Genomic DNA, 21,752 nt, shown 5'->3' with positions numbered 1-21,752 from the left:
CCACAGCATGTCTGGGCTCTCCCTCAGAGATAGGGTGAGAAGCTCGGCCCTCTGGGAGGGACTCGGAGTAGAGCTGCTGCTCCTCCACGTTGAGAGGAGCCAGATGAGGTGGCTTGGGAATCTGGTCTGGATGCCTCCTGGATGCCTCCCTGGTGAGGTGTTCGGGGCATGTACTACTGGGAGGAGAGAAAGACCCAGGACATGCTGGAGAGACTATGTCACTTAGCTGGTCTGGGAACGCCCCGGGATCCCCGGGAAGAGCTGGACGAAGTGGCTGGGGAGAGGGAAGTCTGGGCTTCCCTGCTTAGGCTGCTGCCCCCGCGACCCGACCTCGGATAAGCGGAAGAAGATGGATGGATGGATGGATGGATGGATGGATGGATGGATGGATGGATGGATGGTAAAATGTCTCAGTTTAACATCTGATATGGCTTTATGATGTCTGACAATCGTTGGCTTCTGTCTTTATTTACATTTTACACCCTGTCCCAACTTTTTTGGAATTGGGGTAATAGAAAACGACAGGAAAACAGGAAACAAGGTGTGACAGAAGACAAGGAATGAGGAAAGTTAATAGGAAGAGGAGAAACAATAAAAGACCTAGACGGTGTCTTCAGTTCAAGTTTCTGGAAAGTTCTTCAGCTAAAGAGATCATCGTTATTTTGATCTTCTATGAAAACTGCCTGCCTCTAATTTAAGTTTTCTTCATCACTCAGTCTTCAGAGGGTTGACTAAAAGCTGCTGACGTCTCCATCTCTGCGTCAGTAAACTCCAGGTCTCCACCTCCACTCTCCAATTAACTCTCCAATTATCAGCCCCCTCCTCCCGTCACTGTGATCGGGGATATCTGAGCACCAACAGGGAATTAATCATTACACTCATTAGCTGCTGTTGGCCTCTAGGGGGCGTTCTTCCCAAACACAACAGCAGCGCGGCGTTGCCATTGTCGCTGACTCACCAGTTGTTGACCTGCAGGATGGTGAGGCCCGTGTCCTGAGCCAGCTGCTTCTTCTGCTCCTCCGACGGGTACGGGTGCTGCACAGGGACAAAAAACAGAAACCTTAGCACACTTTTCAGGTGTTTCTCTTTCTTTCTTCATGTCGTGGAGAGCTGCTAATAAGCGTTAAAGAAGGGGGCGGGGCTTGACTCATTAAGGGAGAATGAAATGGAGCATAATTAACGGGGAGAAATGGCGAGCCAATTAGAGAGGGAAGCCAAGCGGAGAGAGAGAGAGAGAGCGCCGTTAATTAGACTCAGAGAGAGTTTGTGTTTGTGAGTTTGTGCGCGTGTGTTTGTGCGATGGAGGGGGGACGCTCAGGCTTGTTTCTCTAACGACAGAGGACGACTGAAGGCGGCACGCCTGCATCTCCAGAGTCTGGCTGTTTGAGTGTTTCAGTGAGTACTGTACTGCAGTCGTTCTCAAATGGCGTGGCAAGGCGCACTAGTGAGCCTTAAGGCAAGTCCAGGTGTGCCGCAGACTTTGTACCATACGTTATTACTACAACTTTATGGCTAGTACTGTAACCAGGCCTGCCCACAGACCTGGACCCCTGAAAAACCCCAGAGAATGGGACATCCCAGTTGGGATTCACTGATGATATCAGTGTGTGTGTGTGTTGGATCAGTAGCACTGGTGCTAGCATCCTGGCTAACAGTTACCTCATTAAGAGCTGAAGAGCATGGCAAGTTATTATTGGGTTAAAATTGGTGTTGAATTTATTAATTCATGCTATTTTTAACCAAGTTAACCAATTTTTCTACCCATTTTTGCCACTTCTTTTGACAACTTAAACCATTTTGCCACTTTTTTTTTTTTTTAGCATTTTAGAATTTCATCCACTCGTTATTACCACTTTGACCCATTTTGCCACCTTTTTGGGAACTTTTTTCCACATTACACCAATTTTTGCAACATTTTTGCCACTTTTTGCCAAATTTTCCTGTTGTTTGGCCATTTTTTTGACCAATTTTTGCCCATTTCTGACCTTGTTTTGCCACTTTTTGCCCAATTTTGCCAAGTTTTTTCGGCACATTTATCCCATTTTTGCTACCTTTTTGCCACTTTCTGCCCAATTTTGCTATTGTTTGGCGATTTTCTGCAATTTTTTGCCATCACTTTCAACCCATTTATACCACCTTTTAGCAAATTTAACCCTTTTTGCCACTTTTCTGCCACTTTTGATCTATTTTGCCACCTTTTTGACACTTTCAGGCATTTATGCAACCCTTTTGCCAATTTTTGCCCACTCTTGCCTTTGTTTGACCTTTTTTTTTGCCCAATTTTGCCTTTTTAAAAAAATCAATTTTAACCATTTTTAACCACTTTTTAACAACAATTAACCCTATCAGGCCACTTGTAACTCTTTTTTTTTCCCACTATTTTGACACTCTCAACAAGTTTCTGATAATTTCAGCCCCCTTGTTTGGCCACTTTCTACCAATTTTTGCCCATTTCTGACTTTGTTTTGCCACTTTTTGCCCAATTTTGCTATGCTTTTTCATCACTTTTAACCCATTTTCGTCCCCTTTTGCCCACTTTTTCCATCTCCAAGATCCCCCATGATCCCCAGTTGGCTGGGCCCCAGAAAGCTCTCCCCTTATAGGCCACCTTGATTGTAACATCATTTAAAAAGTCTGTTTTGTATTGATATGAATATGGTCTCTATGGAGACCACTATGAGAAACCAGAATCCCTATCAGTGGTACTGGCACAGCAACAGAGGCCTAAATACAATAACGTGCATTTGTGACTCTCTTTTTGCATGATTGGCAGCATGCCAGTCCTTATAAGGCAGGGGCTGGTGACATCATAAGAGAGGCGGGCACTCCCCTCAAACCCAGGCCCTTATTGGCTGTTGTAGGTAGGGTAAAGAAGGCCTTAACTGGCCAAATGAGGAGTCAATGTAAAGATCAGAGGTTGGCAGACATGTTTTATACAGCTATGTCAATAACCGCCTGGAAAACACATTATTATAGTAAATAGAGTGGAGAACAACAATGGCAATTCTGAAATATACAACACCAGTGCATGGATCTTTCTGGATGTTATCCTGATATTGCACTCACTATGTGACTAGATATAGATTGTGGGGACTCTTTCTGATGCAGCAGGCTTGTTTTTGATGGAATATTATGCACAGGAGAGCTCCTATTGGTGGGGTTGGGGAGGCTCTGACTCAGTCAGAAAGAATCGTATTGCAACACTCCACTGAGGGACTGAACCGGGTCAGTAACTGGGCCTAACATGTCTCGAGTGGAGCCAGCCTTAGGCAGTCAGCGTTTCCAACATGGCGACAGCCATTACTGGGCTTCATTAGTCCTCCTCAGGCACTGACACTGAGACTTCCGTGTGGTTTCTCTTATGTGACTCAGAGGAGCGCTTCCTCTCCGCCTGGCTGGGACTCGTGAACCTCATGGCCTGCATTTCAGAAACAATGCTCTCTGTATGTTGTGAAAGCAGTGCTGTCAGATATTAAAAATGATCCTTCTCTGGTATCAGCTCTAAATAAACAGAGCTGAAAAGTTCACGTAAAGTTAAGCCAAGTTACACAGCGGCGTGGACAATAAATAAGGTTTCATTGCAACAGCTGACAGCCAGCGAGAGTTTTCTTCTTCATCTGCCGACTGAAACCAGCTGCTGCCGATCCTCCGCGGCACGTCGCTGCCCGTCCCTGACCCAGATAGCAGCAGCACTTTCAGGAGCTATTTTCACACTGATGCAACATGCAGCGCTGCTAAAGTTCAGAGTCATTAAACCCTGCAGAAAAGCAGAGCCGAGCATCCAAACAGGCCAGAGACACGGCGGAGACAGCGACGTTTACCGCAAATACGCCTCACTGGTGAAATTAAGTTTGGATGGATGAATGAAACAAGAATCTCTGAGCAGCGCCTAGAGCAGGGGTGTCAAACCCAGTCACAGCAGGGGCCAGATTCTGAGTTTAGTCCTGACCTGAGAGCCCAACACGACCAACATTAAACCGTAAACCTCCTTTTCACCACGAATGAACTATGGGAACAAAACTTAGCACTGATGATAAATGATGAGATCACAAACTGTTAAAATGATTTAAAGGTTTAAAGGCTCAAAACCTGACATTTAAAGTCAAAATGAAGCTTTTAAAAGGCAAATACAAGAGATAGAAAGTGGAAAACAGGTCAAAATAGAAAACCTTGAGTTTAAAGATGAAAATATGAAATACAATTTGAAACCATGAGCAAAAGGTATGAATATAAGATAAAAATTTCAAAATAAGGGATTAAAAGTCAAGGTTAGGAGTTTAAAAGGTCGAAATTTGTTATAAAAGTCAAAATCATGAATTTAAGGACAAAAAATGAGCAACATTTTTCAATTATTAGTCTAAAAGGTCAAAATAAAAGATTAAAAATCATCAGTAGGAGTTCAAAGGTCAAAATATAAATTAAAATTGTGAATCAAAAAGGTCAAGAAAAGAAACAAATGTCAAAATCATGAATTTAATGAGAAAATGAAGGAATACTGAGTTTTGAAGGTAAAAATACGAGACAAAATTCAAACTCATGAGTTTAGATGTTCAAAAAATGAAATAAAATTTGAAATCATGAATTTTAAAGTTCAAAATATGAATTATTATTTAAAACTGTAAATATAAAAGGTCAAAATATGAAACAAAAAGCCAAAACTTTGAGTTTAAGTCCTGATTGTGAGATGCAAAATTGAATATATGAAATAAAAACACAAATTAAGTTTTCTCCCACATTCCTGACTTTTTATCTAAATATATATTTTGTGTGTTTTCAGATTTTTCTGACTTAACAAGGATATTTTAAATCAACAAGGATAAATTTTCATTTTTATACAGGAGGCAACCTGCAGACCTCAGACTGATGGGCCAGTTAAAAGTATGACATGATCTTGCGGGCCAGTTATAACTTTGCCACGGGCCGAATTTGGCCCCCGGGCCTTGAGTTTGACACCCCTGGCCTAGACCTTAGAGTAAAACAGAAAGTGCTCCACCACCTCCTGCTTTTATTCCAAATTCCTGCATGCTATTTAAGTCACAGACAAATCAAACAACCTGGAGCCAAAACCAGAAGACTCACCACATCTCCTTCTGTGGCGAGGAGGGAAATTCTTTGATGTCTTCTTTCCTCCGCCCTGCCAATCCCTCTGCCAAGTCTGCCATGTTTCCCTGTGATCTGATAGCAGGTAATTGGCCTAAACTGGTCTAATTTGCCACAAAGAGAGATAATCACGAGGTGGTTTTCTCACATTCTCGGTCCCAGGCTTCTCCAGGGAGGAGCCGTAATCGCCCGGCTGATGATCTCATGTGACGAGACAGTGTGAACCGTTACACGATCTGAGATCTGAAATGTTTTACAGCAGCAGTCAAAGATGGTTAAAACCCAACGGTTTCATCCCTGCAGCCTCTCATCCCTCCCTTCACCGATGCTGGGAAAGGAAATTAAAAGTTTGAGCCCACAGAGTAAAAACACATGGTGTGTGGTTCAGGGCCGGTCCACCTCAAAGTCTAATTTCAGAGTTTACCCTCCATGTTTGAATCTGGATCCACCTGCTCATTATGAAACTAAGATAAAGTGAGCGGGGCCGCCGTACAGATCCCAGTATAAACCAGTAATAAACTGGTCAGGACTGTCAGGGATGAGCTGCTGGTTGTCTGCAGTTTAACAAAATTCACGTTAGCATCCAAACTCCCAGAAAGGCCGAGTCCAAACTGAACATTCATGACATTGATGAGAGAAATCTAGGTGCGTTCCCTAACGATGCTGGGCCTGCTCGTTTCTACAGCCCATATTCCAAAAAAGTTGGGACACTGTGAATAAAAACAGAAGTCAACGACTGTCAAATCTCATAAACCCGTCATTATTCACAATAGAACAGGGCTCATCGAGTACATTTACACAAGGGCCAGATTAGGTCCCAGGAGAAGCGCTGGGGGCCGGACTTTCAAATAAACAAAAATTAAATTTTAAATTTTTGCCACTTTTCACCCATTCGCCACTCTTCAGCTCCTTTTGTTGCACTTTTCTTGCTAATTATTGCCCCTGTGTGCTGATCTTTAGCACCTTTACACTACTGTGCCAGGCTATTTTTGCTAAATGTTTGCCACTTTTTGATATTTCAACCCAATTGTTGCCACTCTTTAACCCCTTTTAAACCACTTTTCCTGCATGTTTTATCCCCTTTGTGCCACTTTTCTTGTGTTTTTGCCTATTTTTAACCTATTTTCATTACTTTTTTGCACTTTTTGCTAATTTTAACCCATCTTTCATACTTCTTTCCCCCTTTTTGTTGTCTCAGAGTGACTGGTCATGTGACACCATACGTCAGGTCCTGTGACTTGTAAATGCAGAAAAAGTGTTTCCATTACACTTTTGTGATATATTTCTATATTGAAACGTCTGAAAAACCTCCTCATGAGAGCGTGAAAACTTTTTAGCGATATTTTAGGGGTGTTTTAGAAATTCAGGTGTTTCATTACCATTTTTTTATTGCGCTATTTTGATTTTGCGCATTTCCAAGCGTAATGGAAACCCAGCTACAGATAGAGGCTTTAGAACTGAGCCAGGAGAACAAGCTGGATGCTCCCTCTCCTCTCTAGTCCACAGGACATGGCGTTTGTGGTTTCCTCTGACCACAGAACAGTTTTCCATGTTTCCTCAGTCCATGTTAAATGAGCTGTGGTCCAGAGAAGATGGCGGTGTTTCTGGATCCTGTTAAAATATGGCTTCTTCTCTCCATGATCCAGCTTTAACTGTCATTGGTGGATGGCACGGCCAACTGTGTTGACAGACGATGATTTCTGGAATGTTCCTGAGCCCATGCAGTGGTTTTAGTACAGAATCATGTCTGTTTTTTATGTAGTTGCTTACAGAGATTTCTCCACATTCTCTGAATCTTTTGATAACATTATGGACTGTAGATGGTGGGAGATTCAAAGTTTTCACTTTTCTACATTGAGGAACATTTGTCTGAAATGGTTCCACAATTTTTTGTTGCAGATTTTCATGGATTGGTGAACCTCTGCCCATCTTTACTTCTGACGGAGTCTGCCTCTCTAAAATGCATCTGTTATGTGTCTGTCAGTGCTACTTTCATTTCCAGCCTTTTGCTGACCCGTCCCTACTTTTTGAGATGTGTTGCTGCCATCAGATTCAATGTGAGCTAATATTTTCATGAAATGAGATTAGATAATCATTGCCTTTGTTTACATTTTACAGAGCGTCCCAACTTTTTTGGAATATGGCTTGTAAATGAATGTTGGTGAGTGGGAAAGATGGGCTCTTTGGGGATTTTTAAAGCCATGAGTGTGTTGTATTACGGTGTGATGATGACTGTAGTGGAGATAACTTTGTTCAGGCCCTACTGGGTCTAGAGTAAAGTGAGTCCAGTCCAGGAGAGGAAGGATGATAAACCAGACCTGGTCTGACTATGTTCTTAGAGACTGTATGGTATGATAAACCAGACCTGGTCTGACTATGTTCTTAGAGACCGTATGGTATGATAAACCAGACCTGGTCTGACTATGTTCTTAGTGACCGTATGGTATGATAACCAGACCTGGTCTGACTATGTTCTTAGAGACTGTATGGTATGATAAACCAGACCTGGTCTGACTATGTTCTTAGAGACTGTATGGTATGATAAACCAGACCTGGTCTGACTATGTTCTTAGAGACTGTATGGTATGATAAACCAGACCTGGTCTGACTATGTTCTTAGAGACCGTATGGTATGATAAACCAGACCTGGTCTGACTATGTTCTTAGAGACCGTATGGTATGATAAACCAGACCTGGTCTGACTATGTTCTTAGAGACCGTATGGTATGATAAACCAGACCTGGTCTGACTATGTTCTTAGAGACTGTATGGTATGATAAACCAGACCTGGTCTGACTATGTTCTTAGAGACTGTATGGTATGATAAACCAGACCTGGTCTGACTATGTTCTTAGAGACTGAATGAGGGCGCCACCATGTTTTAGTGTAGTACAAACATTGTAGTTCTTTGGTACATCCATATATCAGAGATTGTTCATAATTTAGAGTTCAAACTTTCCGTTATCTGCATCCATTATCCTAGTCTGAATTTTTGAGGCTCCTCGGATGTTCGGATGTTCCGACGTTTCCGTCCATCTGCCGTGTGATCGCCGCCTCGCTTTGTTATCGACAGACGCTCATTTAGGCTGTCAGGGAAGAAAGGCTGCTCGGTGATGTATGTGGCCACATGCTGGACATTTTTTGTGTTCCTATGATGTGTGAGTGTGTAGTGATGGGGGACTGAGAGGTCAATAAAGGTGACCCCCACAGAGAGCTGGGCCCCGGGGTCCTCAGGAGACCTGTCACAGAGGTAATGGATGATGTTTTCACTGTAGGGTCAGTGAGACCAACCATTGATCACAGACGCCTGAGGGTTCTTTAGACCGGACACACAGAGACTGATAGTGGGTTTAATCTAACTACTCCTGAAACCCTTCTACAGGTTTATATTTCTGCTATCGTCATAAACACTCCCTCTCTCCTGTATTTGGAGTTTCCCAGATGACGTAGGTGTTAAAGCACCATCAAGCAATAATTGGTGTTTGCAGTCATGTGATCCTGATGATGAGCATTAGTCAGGAAGTGAAAAGGAAAGTAAGGAAATTAAAGCTCTAGGTGGTTCTGTAGGCTATAATGGTAGTGGATATAAAAACAATGACTAAGCTGAAAAGTCTAACTCTGATGTAAAAATATTTAAAAGTGATATTTTAAGTTTAACATGCTCGAACAGTTGAAACCGTATGGGTTAAAAATAGTCATATCAAAACGTTATTTTATTTTGTTAAACTTATATTTTAGTTCATTTCTGCTATTGATTAGTTTTGTCTTAAGATGTTTGTTTTGGTGTACATCTCGGTTTAGCCTCTAGGGGGAGCAGGCTGCCTGCACCTCATTCATCCAAGAGTACCTGGGTGCAGCTGAAGACCTCCTCTTTACACCAGAAGTCGGAAGTCTGTATTAGTCATAGGGTCCCATAATGCGTCTACGTAAAACGACACTTAACCATCCCTGACAGAGTATTCAGGTGGTTTTTTCGTGTTGATGAGTTGTGTTAACATGTGCTGTCATTATCTAAACAGACAGCAAGTGATCTACTTAATTTTCCTGTAGCCTTTTTATGCTTTCCAAACTCCGACTGAACGTTTATACATTTTCATTATCAAACACAACCAAGCATGGAATTTATCACAAGTCAACAGGCTATCACAGGTTAACCCAGTCAGCACGTCTTTCTCCTCGACTTACCTGCTGCATTTGAACTAATCCCTTATAACGTTTGTGTCCCATTTATACAACATTAATTATAAAAAATTTCTTAATGATTCATAACCACAACCATCCTGTACAAAAATATTCCACTTAAAACAACAAGTTTTCCCGGCGTGTCACCTCTGTTTGCACTGTTTTTAACAGGCACCTGCACAGTCACCTATATTTTCTTTCCAGGTATTTATGTCTGTAAACGTACGCTTTCATGCCCCAAACACTTATCACCTGACGTTAATATCCCCACAAGCACCAATAAATTGTTATAATAGAAAAAAAGGGTGATATTACTGCATTTTCAGCGCTATTTGGAAGGTAAACACAAACTGTCAAAAGCCACACCCCTTAACATCCGCCTCACTTAATTCAACACCAGTTAATCTGTGACACCGGCCGACACACAGACCCAAGATATCGATGTCTGTGTTTGTCAGCGCACACACAGCACCAACACTCTCCATGATGTCCTCTACGGTCCTCAAAAAATATTCTCCATCATGTTCATCTTGTTCTGTAACTTCAGCGAGTCTTAAAAGTTCTCTCGTCAAATTTGCCGCCACCATGTTTCTCCTCGATCGGATTCTTTCTGCGCCTGCGCACGACATTCCTACTGCGCACGATTTTCTGTGCATATTTCCTTTGCTTTTATTTTTATTTATTTATTTATTTATTTGTCTTTATATTTCTACTTTTATTAGCCTTTTCTTTTATGGATTCATTTTTTGATTAATATTGCTTTATATAACATTTTTATATATATATATATATATATATATATATATATATATATATATATATTTATTAGTCTTTATATTTCCACTTTTATTTGCTTATTCTTTTCTAGATTTATTTTTGTAACTTGGCTCTCTCACTACTCCATACAGGTCCGTCGCATAAAGAAACACAAGTAGACAAAAATATGCTAGTTTTCAGACTAACAAGCACAGCGATAACATTAAATTAATTTTAATGAATCAACTTATGATCCAAATTCGCGTATCACTGAGCACAGATATAATATGCGACGGGAGATTGGCTGGTTGGCTGGGCGCTGACGTCGCCGCCATGTTGCCAGAGGCAAGTCGCTACGTCATTCAATACAGTCGACAAAGATTGTGCACGTTTTCAGAATAAAAAGCTCAAACGATGAGATTACATGGATTTTGACGAATCATTTGTAACAAATGATCCATGTTGAAATAATGACTGATGGTGAAAAATAAAAGCAGACTCTGCTTTCTTGTATTTTCTCAGTTAAATGAAAAGATGTACTTCATGATTTAACATAGAATCATTCTATATATAACAGTTTCATATATGTATAGATATTTTTCATTTTAAATTCTTATATGTATTGAACACTTTTTCAAAACAAAAAAAACATGTTTATACCGTTTTTGTCTCCATGTGAACAAGGCCTTAGTCCTGCAGACCTCCTACTACAGGTCTACACAGATGAAGGGAGACCAGAGTCAAAAGGAGTCCAGTCCCGCTTTCCCACTAAAATTAGCGTGTAAAAGCGAGTTTTTTAAACGCAGGTTAACCCGCTAACAATCGGCAAGTGACTCCTTTCCCATTGCCAGCAGACCCGGGTCTGATCGCCAGCAGATGAGCTGCATGGCTGTTTTTTTTTTCTCTGGTGCGTTAAAGCTGATGTCATCATGTTGGTTTTTGTGTAATAACAAACAAAAAAGGGGATCGATGTGATCATTTCCAAGAGGCAAATAATGCAATAAATAAATAAATGAAAGATTAACAGATTATATCGTTTGAAAAGGATCTCGCTTTCCAGCTGTGCACAGACAGGACGCACTGCGCTTTGTAAGATAGGCAGGAGGAATTAAAGGCTGTCTGCGCTAAATCTGCCCGAGGAAAAAAACATTTTTCTCAGCGGATATCTTCATTATAGCAAGACTGATCTAGCAAAGCGTTTTAGTATTTATATGTGCCCTGAAATTACACAGCTGCACGATGTTGTTGACAAGGAGGACTAATCACTCTCGTGCACCCGCATGTGAAATAACGGCGTGATCATGATGACAACAAAACACAAGAAACAATGAATGTGCAGTACTTTCCTCTTTAACAGACAGATTTATTGCGCTCTAACTTCGATAAATCTCTTTAGAGTGAGTGACTGTGAGAGTCGTTGCCACACTCACTCAACATTTTAGCTACGTTGCTGTATGGCTATAGTTGTGTCTCGCACAGTCCTAGTGACCTGGCGCTGAAACTCCTCTTCTCCACGGGTCAACAGAAGCTCTCTGATCTCGCTGTCTTGTCAGTGCTATGCCATCTTGCAAATATAAATCTCACACGATGAGTCCAAAAAACAACAATGCTCGTCCCTCAGCTGCCGGCGTCTTTTTGTTGCCCCAAGTTACGGGCGTGATATTATGACGTGGGCACGTTACGCCAAAGTCATCCCGCATTCACCCAGGTGTGACGTTCCCACTGGAGCCGATCAGAGGCGAGCCGTGTCCACTGCAGGGTCAGTCGACGCGGGTCTGAATGCCGATTAGAGCCTTTCCCACTACCGACAGGAGCAGATTGTTAGCGTGTTTAAACGGGTTTTTGGGCCAGTGGGAACAGGGTATAAGACTGTGCTAAGAGGCTAGCTGAGCCTCTTTAACAGCTTTTCTCCCTCGTTTTGTCACAAAAACATGTTTTTAATGGAAATGCTGACAGACTTTTAAGCTAAAGTGGTAATTCTGGCACAACCTCACAAACTTCCCGGGTGCATAGAGGATGTAGAAAGTCATGAAGGAAACAGAAACCTCCAGAAACGTGTAATTTGTTATACGACACATTTCGGCTGGTGGTCTTCATGATGCAGCTCTGATGAAAGCGATCAGCTAACACGGCATGCTGAGATTCATGGCCCCGCTCAGAGAGAATAAATCTTAAACTCCCGTTAACCTCGTCCACTAGTTTAATATTGGAGCGGCTGCTCTCCCCCTCTGCTGCAGGGACAGGCGGCTGCTCACGTGTTGGTGCCTGCAGGTCGCCGTGGCCTCGCCGTCACCCACATCTGCAGCTCTGTGGTTGTAAACAGTGGCTGATGGATGGATGGAGGTGTCCCTGCGACCTCTGAGCCCTGATGGTTGGAGGGCAGGGGGGGGCGGCGAGGTCAATGCCGGGGCTTCCTGCTAAGTCATCTGTCCCGCCCGGCTCAGGAGGCCCATTCCTCAGCCGGGGTGAAGTCCTGCTCTGTAATTGTGGCGCTGCCTTTGAAGTCCTGGACTCTCTCGTCTCTTCGTGGCGATGGCGGAGTTTTTCTGCAGATCCTGACGGTCGGCCGCTGTTGTCGTGCTCGGAGGCGCTTGGACGTGAAAAGTCTTTCCAGCTGTTCAGACGGAGTCACGTGTAATTTGTAAACCAAAGCAGCTCGTTAATGAGTCGACTGTAAACAAACGGTGGAGTCCTCGCAGCGTCCCCCACCTGTTTATGCTCAGGTTTGTTAAAAAAAGAGACAAACAACATGTGTGAGCGAGGAGGAGGTAAATTAGAGTCTAATTAGGTTAACAGGAGCGAGGACGCCGCTCCACGTTTGCTCCTTTACATGAAACAGTCAAATAAAAACATGAAGAAGAAAGCAGAGAGCGGTGTCAACAGCACGGCGGCCTGTGGCTCCGTTTTTACGAGCTGTGCTGCAGGGTTTCTGTTTGACTTCAGGGGAGGAAGCCGTGAAACCAGAACAGCCTCAGACCCAGAGAACCTCAGACCCAGAGAACAGCCTCAGACCCAGAGAACAGCCTCAGACCCAGAGAACCTCAGACCCAGAGAACAGCCTCAGACCCAGAGAACAGTCTCAGACCCAGAGAACCTCAGACCCAGAGAACAGCCTCAGACCCAGAGAACAGCCTCAGACCCAGAGAACAGCCTCAGACCCAGAGAACCTCAGACCCAGAGAACAGCCTCAGACCCAGAGAACAGTCTCAGACCCAGAGAACAGCCTCAGACCCAGAGAACAGTCTCAGACCCAGAGAACAGTCTCAGACCCAGAGAACCTCAGACCCAGAGAACAGTCTCAGACCCAGAGAACCTCAGACCCAGAGAACAGCCTCAGACCCAGAGAACAGCCTCAGACCCAGAGAACAGTCTCAGACCCAGAGAACCTCAGACCCAGAGAACAGTCTCAGACCCAGAGAACCTCAGACCCAGAGAACAGCCTCAGACCCAGAGAACAGCCTCAGACCCAGAGAACCTCAGACCCAGAGAACAGCCTCAGACCCAGAGAACAGTCTCAGACCCAGAGAACCTCAAACCCAGAGAACAGCCTCAGACCCAGAGAACCTCAGACCCAGAGAACAGCCTCAGACCCAGAGAACCTCAGACCCAGAGAACAGTCTCAGACCCAGAGAACAGCCTCAGACCCAGAGAACCTCAGACCCAGAGAACAGCCTCAGACCCAGAGAACAGCCTCAGACCCAGAGAACCTCAGACCCAGAGAACCTCAGACCCAGAGAACAGCCTCAGACCCAGAGAACAATCTCAGACCCAGAGAACCTCAGACCCAGAGTAGCCTCAGACCCAGAGAACCTCAGACCCAGAGAACAGCCTCAGACCCAGAGAACAATCTCAGACCCAGAGAACCTCAGACCCAGAGTAGCCTCAGACCCAGAGAACCTCAGACCCAGAGAACAGCCTCAGACCCAGAGAACAGCCTCAGACCCAGAGAACAGTCTCAGACCCAGAGAACAGTCTCAGACCCAGAGAACCTCAGACCCAGAGAACAGCCTCAGACCCAGAGAACAGCCTCAGACCCAGAGAACAGCCTCAGACCCAGAGATCCTCAGACTCAGAGAGTAGACTCAGACCCAGAGTAGACTCAGACTAAGAAAGTAGACTCAGACCCAGACAGCCTCAGACTAAGAGAGCCTCAGACCCAGAGTAGCCTCAGACCCAGAGAGCCTCAGACTCAGAGTAGACTCAGACCCAGAGAGCCTCAGACTCAGAAAGTAGACTCAGACCTAGACAGCCTCAGACTCAGAGAGCCTCAGACTCAGAGTAGACTCAGACTAAGAGAGCCTCAGACCCAAAGAACCTCAGACCCAGAGAACAGCCTCAGACCCAGAGAGCCCCAGACCCAGAGAGCCTCAGACCCAGAGAGCCCCAGACCCAGAGTAGACTCAGACCCAGAGAGCCTCAGACCCAGAGAACCTCAGACCCAGAGAGCCTCAGACCCAGAGGGTCCATGCTCATCCATCAATCAGAACAGTTTATTGATACTGACTGGAGTTTTTCTCTCTTAACCCTTTATCGAGCACTGGTTGAAATACTTGGAAATTCTAAACTTAAGAGCTAGAACAGGGACGGTAACCATGGTTACTGATGGGCCACTGAGTTTTTATTCCCAAGTCAAGTCTGGCTTTCATGCCTTTTGCACCGAGGAGAGTCTCCGTCTATCCTCTCTTCATAAAGCCCAGATCAGTGGAGGCTGCAGTGATGGTTGTCCTTCTAGAACTTTCTCCCATCTCTACACAGGTGGACTTCAATCAAGGTGTAGAAACATCTCAGCAACTATCAGAGACATGGAGGAACCTGAGCTACATTTACAGAGCTGTAAAAGCTCCGAATCCTCTCTGAATCACCTTTAACCTTTGACACATTCATCTGAGATCGTCTACATCCTGATCATCCATGTTTTCTTAAAAATAAATGTCTGTCAGCTGATTGTGCTTTAAGAGTTAAGATTCTACATGCATTTAGGCAGAATAAAGCCTTGGTGTATTTTCAAACACTGGGTGCAGTTATTCCTAAACGCAGCAGACACAGTCATAGAACCGACCCCCTCCATAATCAGCTCAGCTCTGCTCTTTAAAAAGGCGTCAGCACAGACGTCGCAGAGATCACTTTCAGTTGGACGGACACATAACGAGGTTAAAGATAATCTGGATTACCTGCTGCTTTGTTTCCTACCTGCCTGATCATCTTGCTCTTCCTCTGAGCCGTCACTCTACTGTGGTTATTTCTATTCATGCATCAGTCATAATTCGGTGAGAATCCTGCACATGTAAGACTCCTGTTAAACATCCATTTAGATTTTTACCTTTATGGTTAACAACCTGTGTGATTATTGTTTTACTTCAGCGATTACATTCCTATTTTATTCAATATTCTCTTTGGTTCCACCTTTTTGCCTTCTCACTGTGAACAACTTTAAGCTGCACTGTTTAATTTGAGGCGTTTAAATAAAGTTGTGTCGTTGATTCTCTTGTTTCCTGTGTTGATGCTCTGCTGACCTTCACTCAACCTTAACCTCCGACAGCTACAGACCCTCTTTCTCTCTCCCCCCTTCCTCTCTCAGGTACCAGCCTCCCCCCTTCTCCCCCGCTCCCCTCACCTCCCATCTGCTGCAGGACTCGCCGTCCTCCAGGTTCAGCTCCAGTCCTGGCAGCGGTCCTGACCCCTGCTGAGCGAGCACCGAATTTAGCCTCTCCGTGTTTGGAGGCAGGGCGAGGGGGAGGATGGGGGAGGATGGGGGGTAGGATTTTTCTGGGGGTCTAGGCCAAACCCATGAGTCATCCTGGACTGGGATTTTCAGAAGTAAGCCGGCCTTCTCACTTTGACTCGTTTCAACTTTGTGCTCATAAAATATCTCATTTCCCCGTCGTGTTTTTGCTTCTCTCTAGCAGAATAACTAAAAACGGACTTATTCTTTACTTTAACAGAAACAAAGATGACCTGGACTAAGGTTCCCTCTCGCTTAAATCCTAAACTTGGTCTGGTTCAGAGCAGACAAACCTCAGGAGAGAGGAAGTGATCACGCTGGCTTTAAAGCTGAAACTAAGGAGCATGCTGGGATGTCACGATTGTGGATTTTATCACCACCTGATTCAAGGTCCAGCCGACTGGTGCTAGTAGTCTCACAGTTAGTGAAATCGAGATCAGCTGATTTTGTTTTGAGCTATAATGTTGAATATCGTCAAAAGTGCATTTCTTTTTATCATTTTCTATCAGTGAAAATATTTAACTCAACCTTGCAAAGCTGATGGATTGTCCAGATTCCATGTTTATTCTCAAGCAGATCCCTCTTGTAAAGCTTCAACCTGATAGGCCTGTCCCCAGTCAGATAATGACCAGACCAATCAGCATCATTGCGGGAGGAGGGTGCTGTAGCTGCAGGAGTTATTTGGTTAAAGTGTCTGCAAGCCTGTAAACAATGGCGGCCGGTGAAGAGATCAGCATGGATGCAGCTGCAGCAGCAGTTTGATCAGAACTGGACTACATTTCTGGTTTCACATTAGGGACCCGGCCCAGAGCTGCACACATCTGACCCCAAAGTTTCTCTCTGATTGTAGAGAGACTGCTTTAACCTTTATATCTTTATATCCACCTTTATAGACCTTTAAATCCACAGAAGCTTCATGCAAAAACAGTAAAAACAGAGGCAGGAACACGAGTTTGTTGGAGTTACCGTGAGGTGCTGGAACAGCCAGGCTCTCAGGATGTTTGTGGCCACTTTAGGGAAGATTCCTCTTTTCTTGTTGTGTAGTCTGTCTTTGTCGGGGTCGTCGTCGTCTCCTGTGCTGGGAGAGGCCATGCCGTTATCCAGGCAGTCACCTGATCAGCGCAGAGGGAGGAAAAACAGGAATACATCAGAGTTTATGCCACAGAAATGGAAGCAGACCTTTCAGGCTCATTTGTGGAAATCTAGATTCAAAGAGCTGAAAACCAGCCTCCTCACATACCAAGAATACATCAGGATTCTTAAAGGAAAGAAAGACGGTTTCTCTTACATGTTAGGGTCAGACTACATGTTACAAGCATGATCATAGCTCCAGCCAGGGGTTGTACGGTTGGAAAATGTCCTGGAAATGGACCATTTCATTCCTTTAGTGCAGGGGTCATCAAGTACATCTGCACAAGAGCCAGATTTATTCTCAACAGAAACTCTGGGGGCCAGACTTTCAAGCACACAAAAATTAAATGTTTTAGTCTCAAAACGCAGATTATCAGTGACATCTGTCCCTGTTATCTATGATGCAGCAGGCCACAAGGAGACAGGCCTGACGACAGAATTAACTGGGCACCAGATTCCCAGAGAATGGGCCCTCCACAGTTGTGATTTAATACCAGTATTACTACTTTTAACCCCCTTTTGCTTCTTTAACCCAATTTTTGCCATTCTTTAACCCCTATAAACCACTTTTCCTGCATGTTTTTCCCCTTGGTGCCACTCTTATCCGTTCTTGCCACTTTTTCTTTGATTTTTGCCATTTTTTAACCCGTTTTCATTACATTTTTTCAACAGTAGTTGCAACTCTTCACCAAATTTTTGCCACTTCACACCCATTTTTTGTTACTCTTGAACCCCCTTTTGCCACGTTCCTGCAAACTATCCTTTGTGTTCCACTCTTGAACTCTTTTTCACACGTGGTTAATTAACCAAACTTGTTTTGCTGTATTTTTGCCACTTTTAACCCATTTTGATACTTTTTGCCCCTTTTTGCTTTTTTTACCCAAGTTTTTGCCATTCTCTAACCCTTTAAACCACTTTTCCTGCATATTCCATCCCCTATGTGCCACTCTTTTATCCCATTTTTACACTTCTTTTCTATTTTTGGCACTTTTTTACCCATTTTCATTACTTTTTTGAACTATTTTTGTAATTTGTAACCAGTTTATGACACTTTTTAACCTCTTTTCACCACTTTATGTGGTCAGTTTTGCAGCACTTCTGCCAGCCTTAACCCTAAGAGTGGGATAAGCCAGGCCCACTCCCCCCCTCCTACTGTCCCTTATCAGCCACAACTTTCTGTCTATGCAGCTTTTTAGATTTGGTAATTGGCCATGAAGTCAGAACCATCTCAGGCAGAGTTACCATGAGCTACCTGAAGGAGAAGCACTGACATACAGTCATGGAGAAGACATGAGTTCATCTGTTAACCACTGCATTTTTAGCAAGTACCTCATCAGCAGCAATCTCAACCCAAAAATACACCAGCAAGCATCCAAAATATCAGCACTTTATGCCACTGCTCTGTCTCCACTGAGGCTTGTAACAGGCAGAGTGTTTTCCTGTTTTGTCCACCTCGGTTGCCGTAGTAGCAGCTCTGTTTCAGAGCACAGAAAAATAAATTTAGCGCCATCTTTTGCCCGAGGTATAGAATTATTGGAAGTCCTCGGCTGCTGGTGAAATATCACTGCTCCTATTGTTTTTTCACTGCCCCTCATCAAACACCTGCTTTTACTCATGGATTCTCCCTGAATACATTCCCACATTCCCATATTTGCTGCATTGATTCAGATTTGTAACCATGCACTCACAGCGGTCTGCCTCTACTCTCGAACCCTCTTGTCCTCTCCATCCCCCTGCAGGTTTTAGATCATGGCACATATTGCAGCATTTTAACCAAAAGCATTAAAAGCTGCTGTGCTGGGTGTTTTTACTGCGCTTTCTCTGCCTGTTTAATGAGCCTCATTTTCTCCTCAGTGTTTTTTACAGCGCGGGCCAAGGTTAGGGCGACGGTCCCCGGCAGCCTGCAGCAGGTCCCACCGCCTCGCTCAGAGTCAGCCGCAGAGGGCCAGGGCCTCGCCGAGCCTGAACAGAGGAAGGATTCTGCTGCGCGGCAGAGGCCGAAAAGGTGGAAATAATCATAAAAATGATGCGTAACTCCATAAACAAGCTCTCAGCCTCATTAGGCTGAACCACAAGCTCCCTGAGGCTGCTGTACACCCCTCCACCTCCTCTCCCTCCCTGTCCTCTCTCTCCTTAGGGAGCTGAGGAACGAGAGGTCCGACCAAACCTGCTAATGGTTTGTGACAACAGCTTCACAGCAACCTGCGAGCTAGAGGACGACTGGATATCTGTGCACAATAAAAGGCAAGAAGGAACACAAGGGACGTAAAATTTAGACTTATCTTAAATTTCCTCTCCATAAAAAACAATATCAACACAAGGCATTTGTCAATAACTTGGCTCTTTGTTTGAGCAGGGTTGAGTAACACTGATCTATGCTCTCTTCATCTGTGGTTTGTTTGGAAAAAGTCAAGCCAGGAACACTCTGTTCATATTTTTAACTATTTTATTGCAAAATAGATCTACAGTTCTACTTGGTGGAGAAGGCTCTGGTCTAAAGATGCTCCCTGGGTCAGTCAGCAGCATGCGTTGAATTTCCAGAAAGCTAGAACTCTCATAATGATAGATACATTCATGACAACGCATAATAATTATGATAAAGTTAGTTCAAAAGCAGTTAGGCCATAGTAGCATGAATCTGCCATGATCATAACCTGATACACCTGGTAAAGCTTCAATAGGAAACGTTTGAGTAAAGGCAGAGGCTTTGAAAAAAACTTGGAGTGTGATTGGGTGAACGTTCTGTCCGTCACATCTCTACGGGCCAATCAGAGCAACAAAACACGTGACATAGCCGCTATCAAGCTGCACGTGTAATACATGGCAACTATAGACATGTCAGTACTCGACTTTTGTGGTTTTTGAAAACAACTCACTGCTGTTCTTTGTTCTTCTTTTCATGAAGAAATGTCGTCAAGTTCTGATAAAACTGGCGCTTTAACAGCATCCACGCTAATCTCTTCCTCCATAACTGCACCAGCTCTTGCTGCTGCCTGATTACGTCACGACTCTGCTGCGCCTGAAAGTACTGGCCCTCGTCGCTGATTGGTCCTGTCACTTTCTAACTGGGCCCAAACGGTTCAGACGGGAGCTTTGCAAAATGGATTCACCAGTGAAAAAACATGGAAACGGGCGTATCTATCTGCTTTGCAAGGTTAGCATGATCAGCCATGTCTGCAGAGGCTGCTGTCCAACTTTCTGCATCGGTCTCTAAAGAACAGGTGTGAAGAGTTTTGGAATACTTCCAGTAGTAGGCGGATAGTTGCAAAGTTATCTTTCAGGGCAAATGTGCTTCATAAAAGTGCATCCACAAAAAAAGTTATCTATGTGTCTGACATTACAGAAAGAGTCCCTACAGATAAAAACCTATTTGTTAGAGCGGTGACATCACTCGAATCAAAGAAAGACAAATCTAAGTTGCACAAAACCCACACAAAATAGAATAGATAGATTGAAATAGATTGAATATGCATCTTTCTTCTCCACTAGAAGGTCTAAAATCATTCTTAATGGTGCAGCTGTTGGTGTGTTTCTTTTCTTGTAGACCACCAAATATCTTACAGTACTTCTCAGAAAACCACACTTGATCCAACAGAACTTTGCTCAGTGCACATAAATAACGTCCAAAGTTTTCCAGAGACACATCAAGTTTTCATTTAAGAGTCCTTGAATTAATGAATGTCTCTCTGCTCTGCACATGTGCCATGAAGACAAAAACAAACACATGAAGCCGCTGTGCCTCGTCCATCCTGAGCCTTTTAAGAACTGTTTTTACAGATTTTTATTATCCGTGCTCTGTTGGAGGAACGCTCAGTGGAGAGAGAGAGAGTGGGAGAGTCTTTATTTTCCACCACATTTCCACTACGGACCATTTCCCCTCTCTGCTGACGATGGTGGGCGGGGTCATATGAGTAAAAGCCAATCCAAGGCTCTCTTAAAGATGACCTCACGGCTGAGCTCAGTCCTGGAATCGAATCACAAAAACGAAGACAAAATATCCTGCTGTGAGATTTCTAAAACATGTGAGAGCCTCTGACTGCACTTCATGGCCAAAAGTATGTGGACACTGAGGCACTGCAGCCTAACAGGACAGAGTCTACTCTTATGGTTTCAAATTTTCACCACAAATTTGAGAGACAAATTTATTTCAGGTATCCTCAGCAGCTGTGAGGTGGTACCTTCCTACAAACCAGGACATGACCAACCAGCCAACTGACCAACCAAATGTTTTTAAAACCAAGAGCCTGACCATCAAACCAACCCACATCCTACTGACATAAAACCCGCTAATCAAGGGACAAAATTTACTCACCAACCAAGAGCCTGACTAATCAACCAATCATCTGATAGACCAACTATCCAACAGCTCAAAAATTAACCAGCAGGTACTCCAAAAGGCTGAACAACTAAATAACCAACTGTCTTAATCAACCAGCCGGCTCAGACTAACCAACCAACCCTCTGACCAAACTGACCAGTCACCCAAACCAAACCTTCAACCAACTAACTGTCCAAAAACTCTGAAAGTAGCCAGCTGGCAACCAAAATCCTGACAAAAAAAACTAGACAACCAACTGATCAAATCAACTGACCAACCCACCCGCCAACCAGACTGAAACAAAAGCCAACTAACAGGCCAACTTATTGACCAATCAACCAACTTATGATATCAACAGAATAACTCAGTCACCAACTAATGAACCAACCACCTGACCAAACAAGAGACAATCCAACAAACTAACCAACTGACCGCCATAAAGACCAATACTGACCTACCACCTACCACTTACTGACTGACCAAGTTAGCGGTCAACCAATCAACCACCCAACCAATTAACCAGTAAGCGAACTAAAAAGCAAA

General features: G+C 43.9%; 1 protein-coding gene across 1 annotated transcript in view; it reads right to left on the bottom strand.

Annotated features, from left to right (window-relative positions):
• Window positions 1-21,752, bottom strand: part of LOC121508406 (homeobox protein Meis1-like) — a 63,063-nt gene that overhangs the window by 19,100 nt on the left and 22,211 nt on the right. Inside the window, exons 8-9 of the mRNA XM_041785245.1 lie at window positions 16,727-16,872; window positions 959-1,035 (exon numbers count right to left, since the gene is read on the bottom strand). Coding sequence (XP_041641179.1) covers window positions 959-1,035; window positions 16,727-16,872 — 223 coding nt within the window. The remainder of the gene's footprint in view (window positions 1-958; window positions 1,036-16,726; window positions 16,873-21,752) is intronic.

Source organism: Cheilinus undulatus, linkage group 4, assembly GCF_018320785.1.
Source record: "Cheilinus undulatus linkage group 4, ASM1832078v1, whole genome shotgun sequence".
Classification (NCBI taxonomy): Eukaryota; Metazoa; Chordata; class Actinopteri; order Labriformes; family Labridae; genus Cheilinus; species Cheilinus undulatus.
Note: the sequence above shows the minus strand (reverse complement) of the source record. Positions and strands in the feature narration are given on the sequence as shown.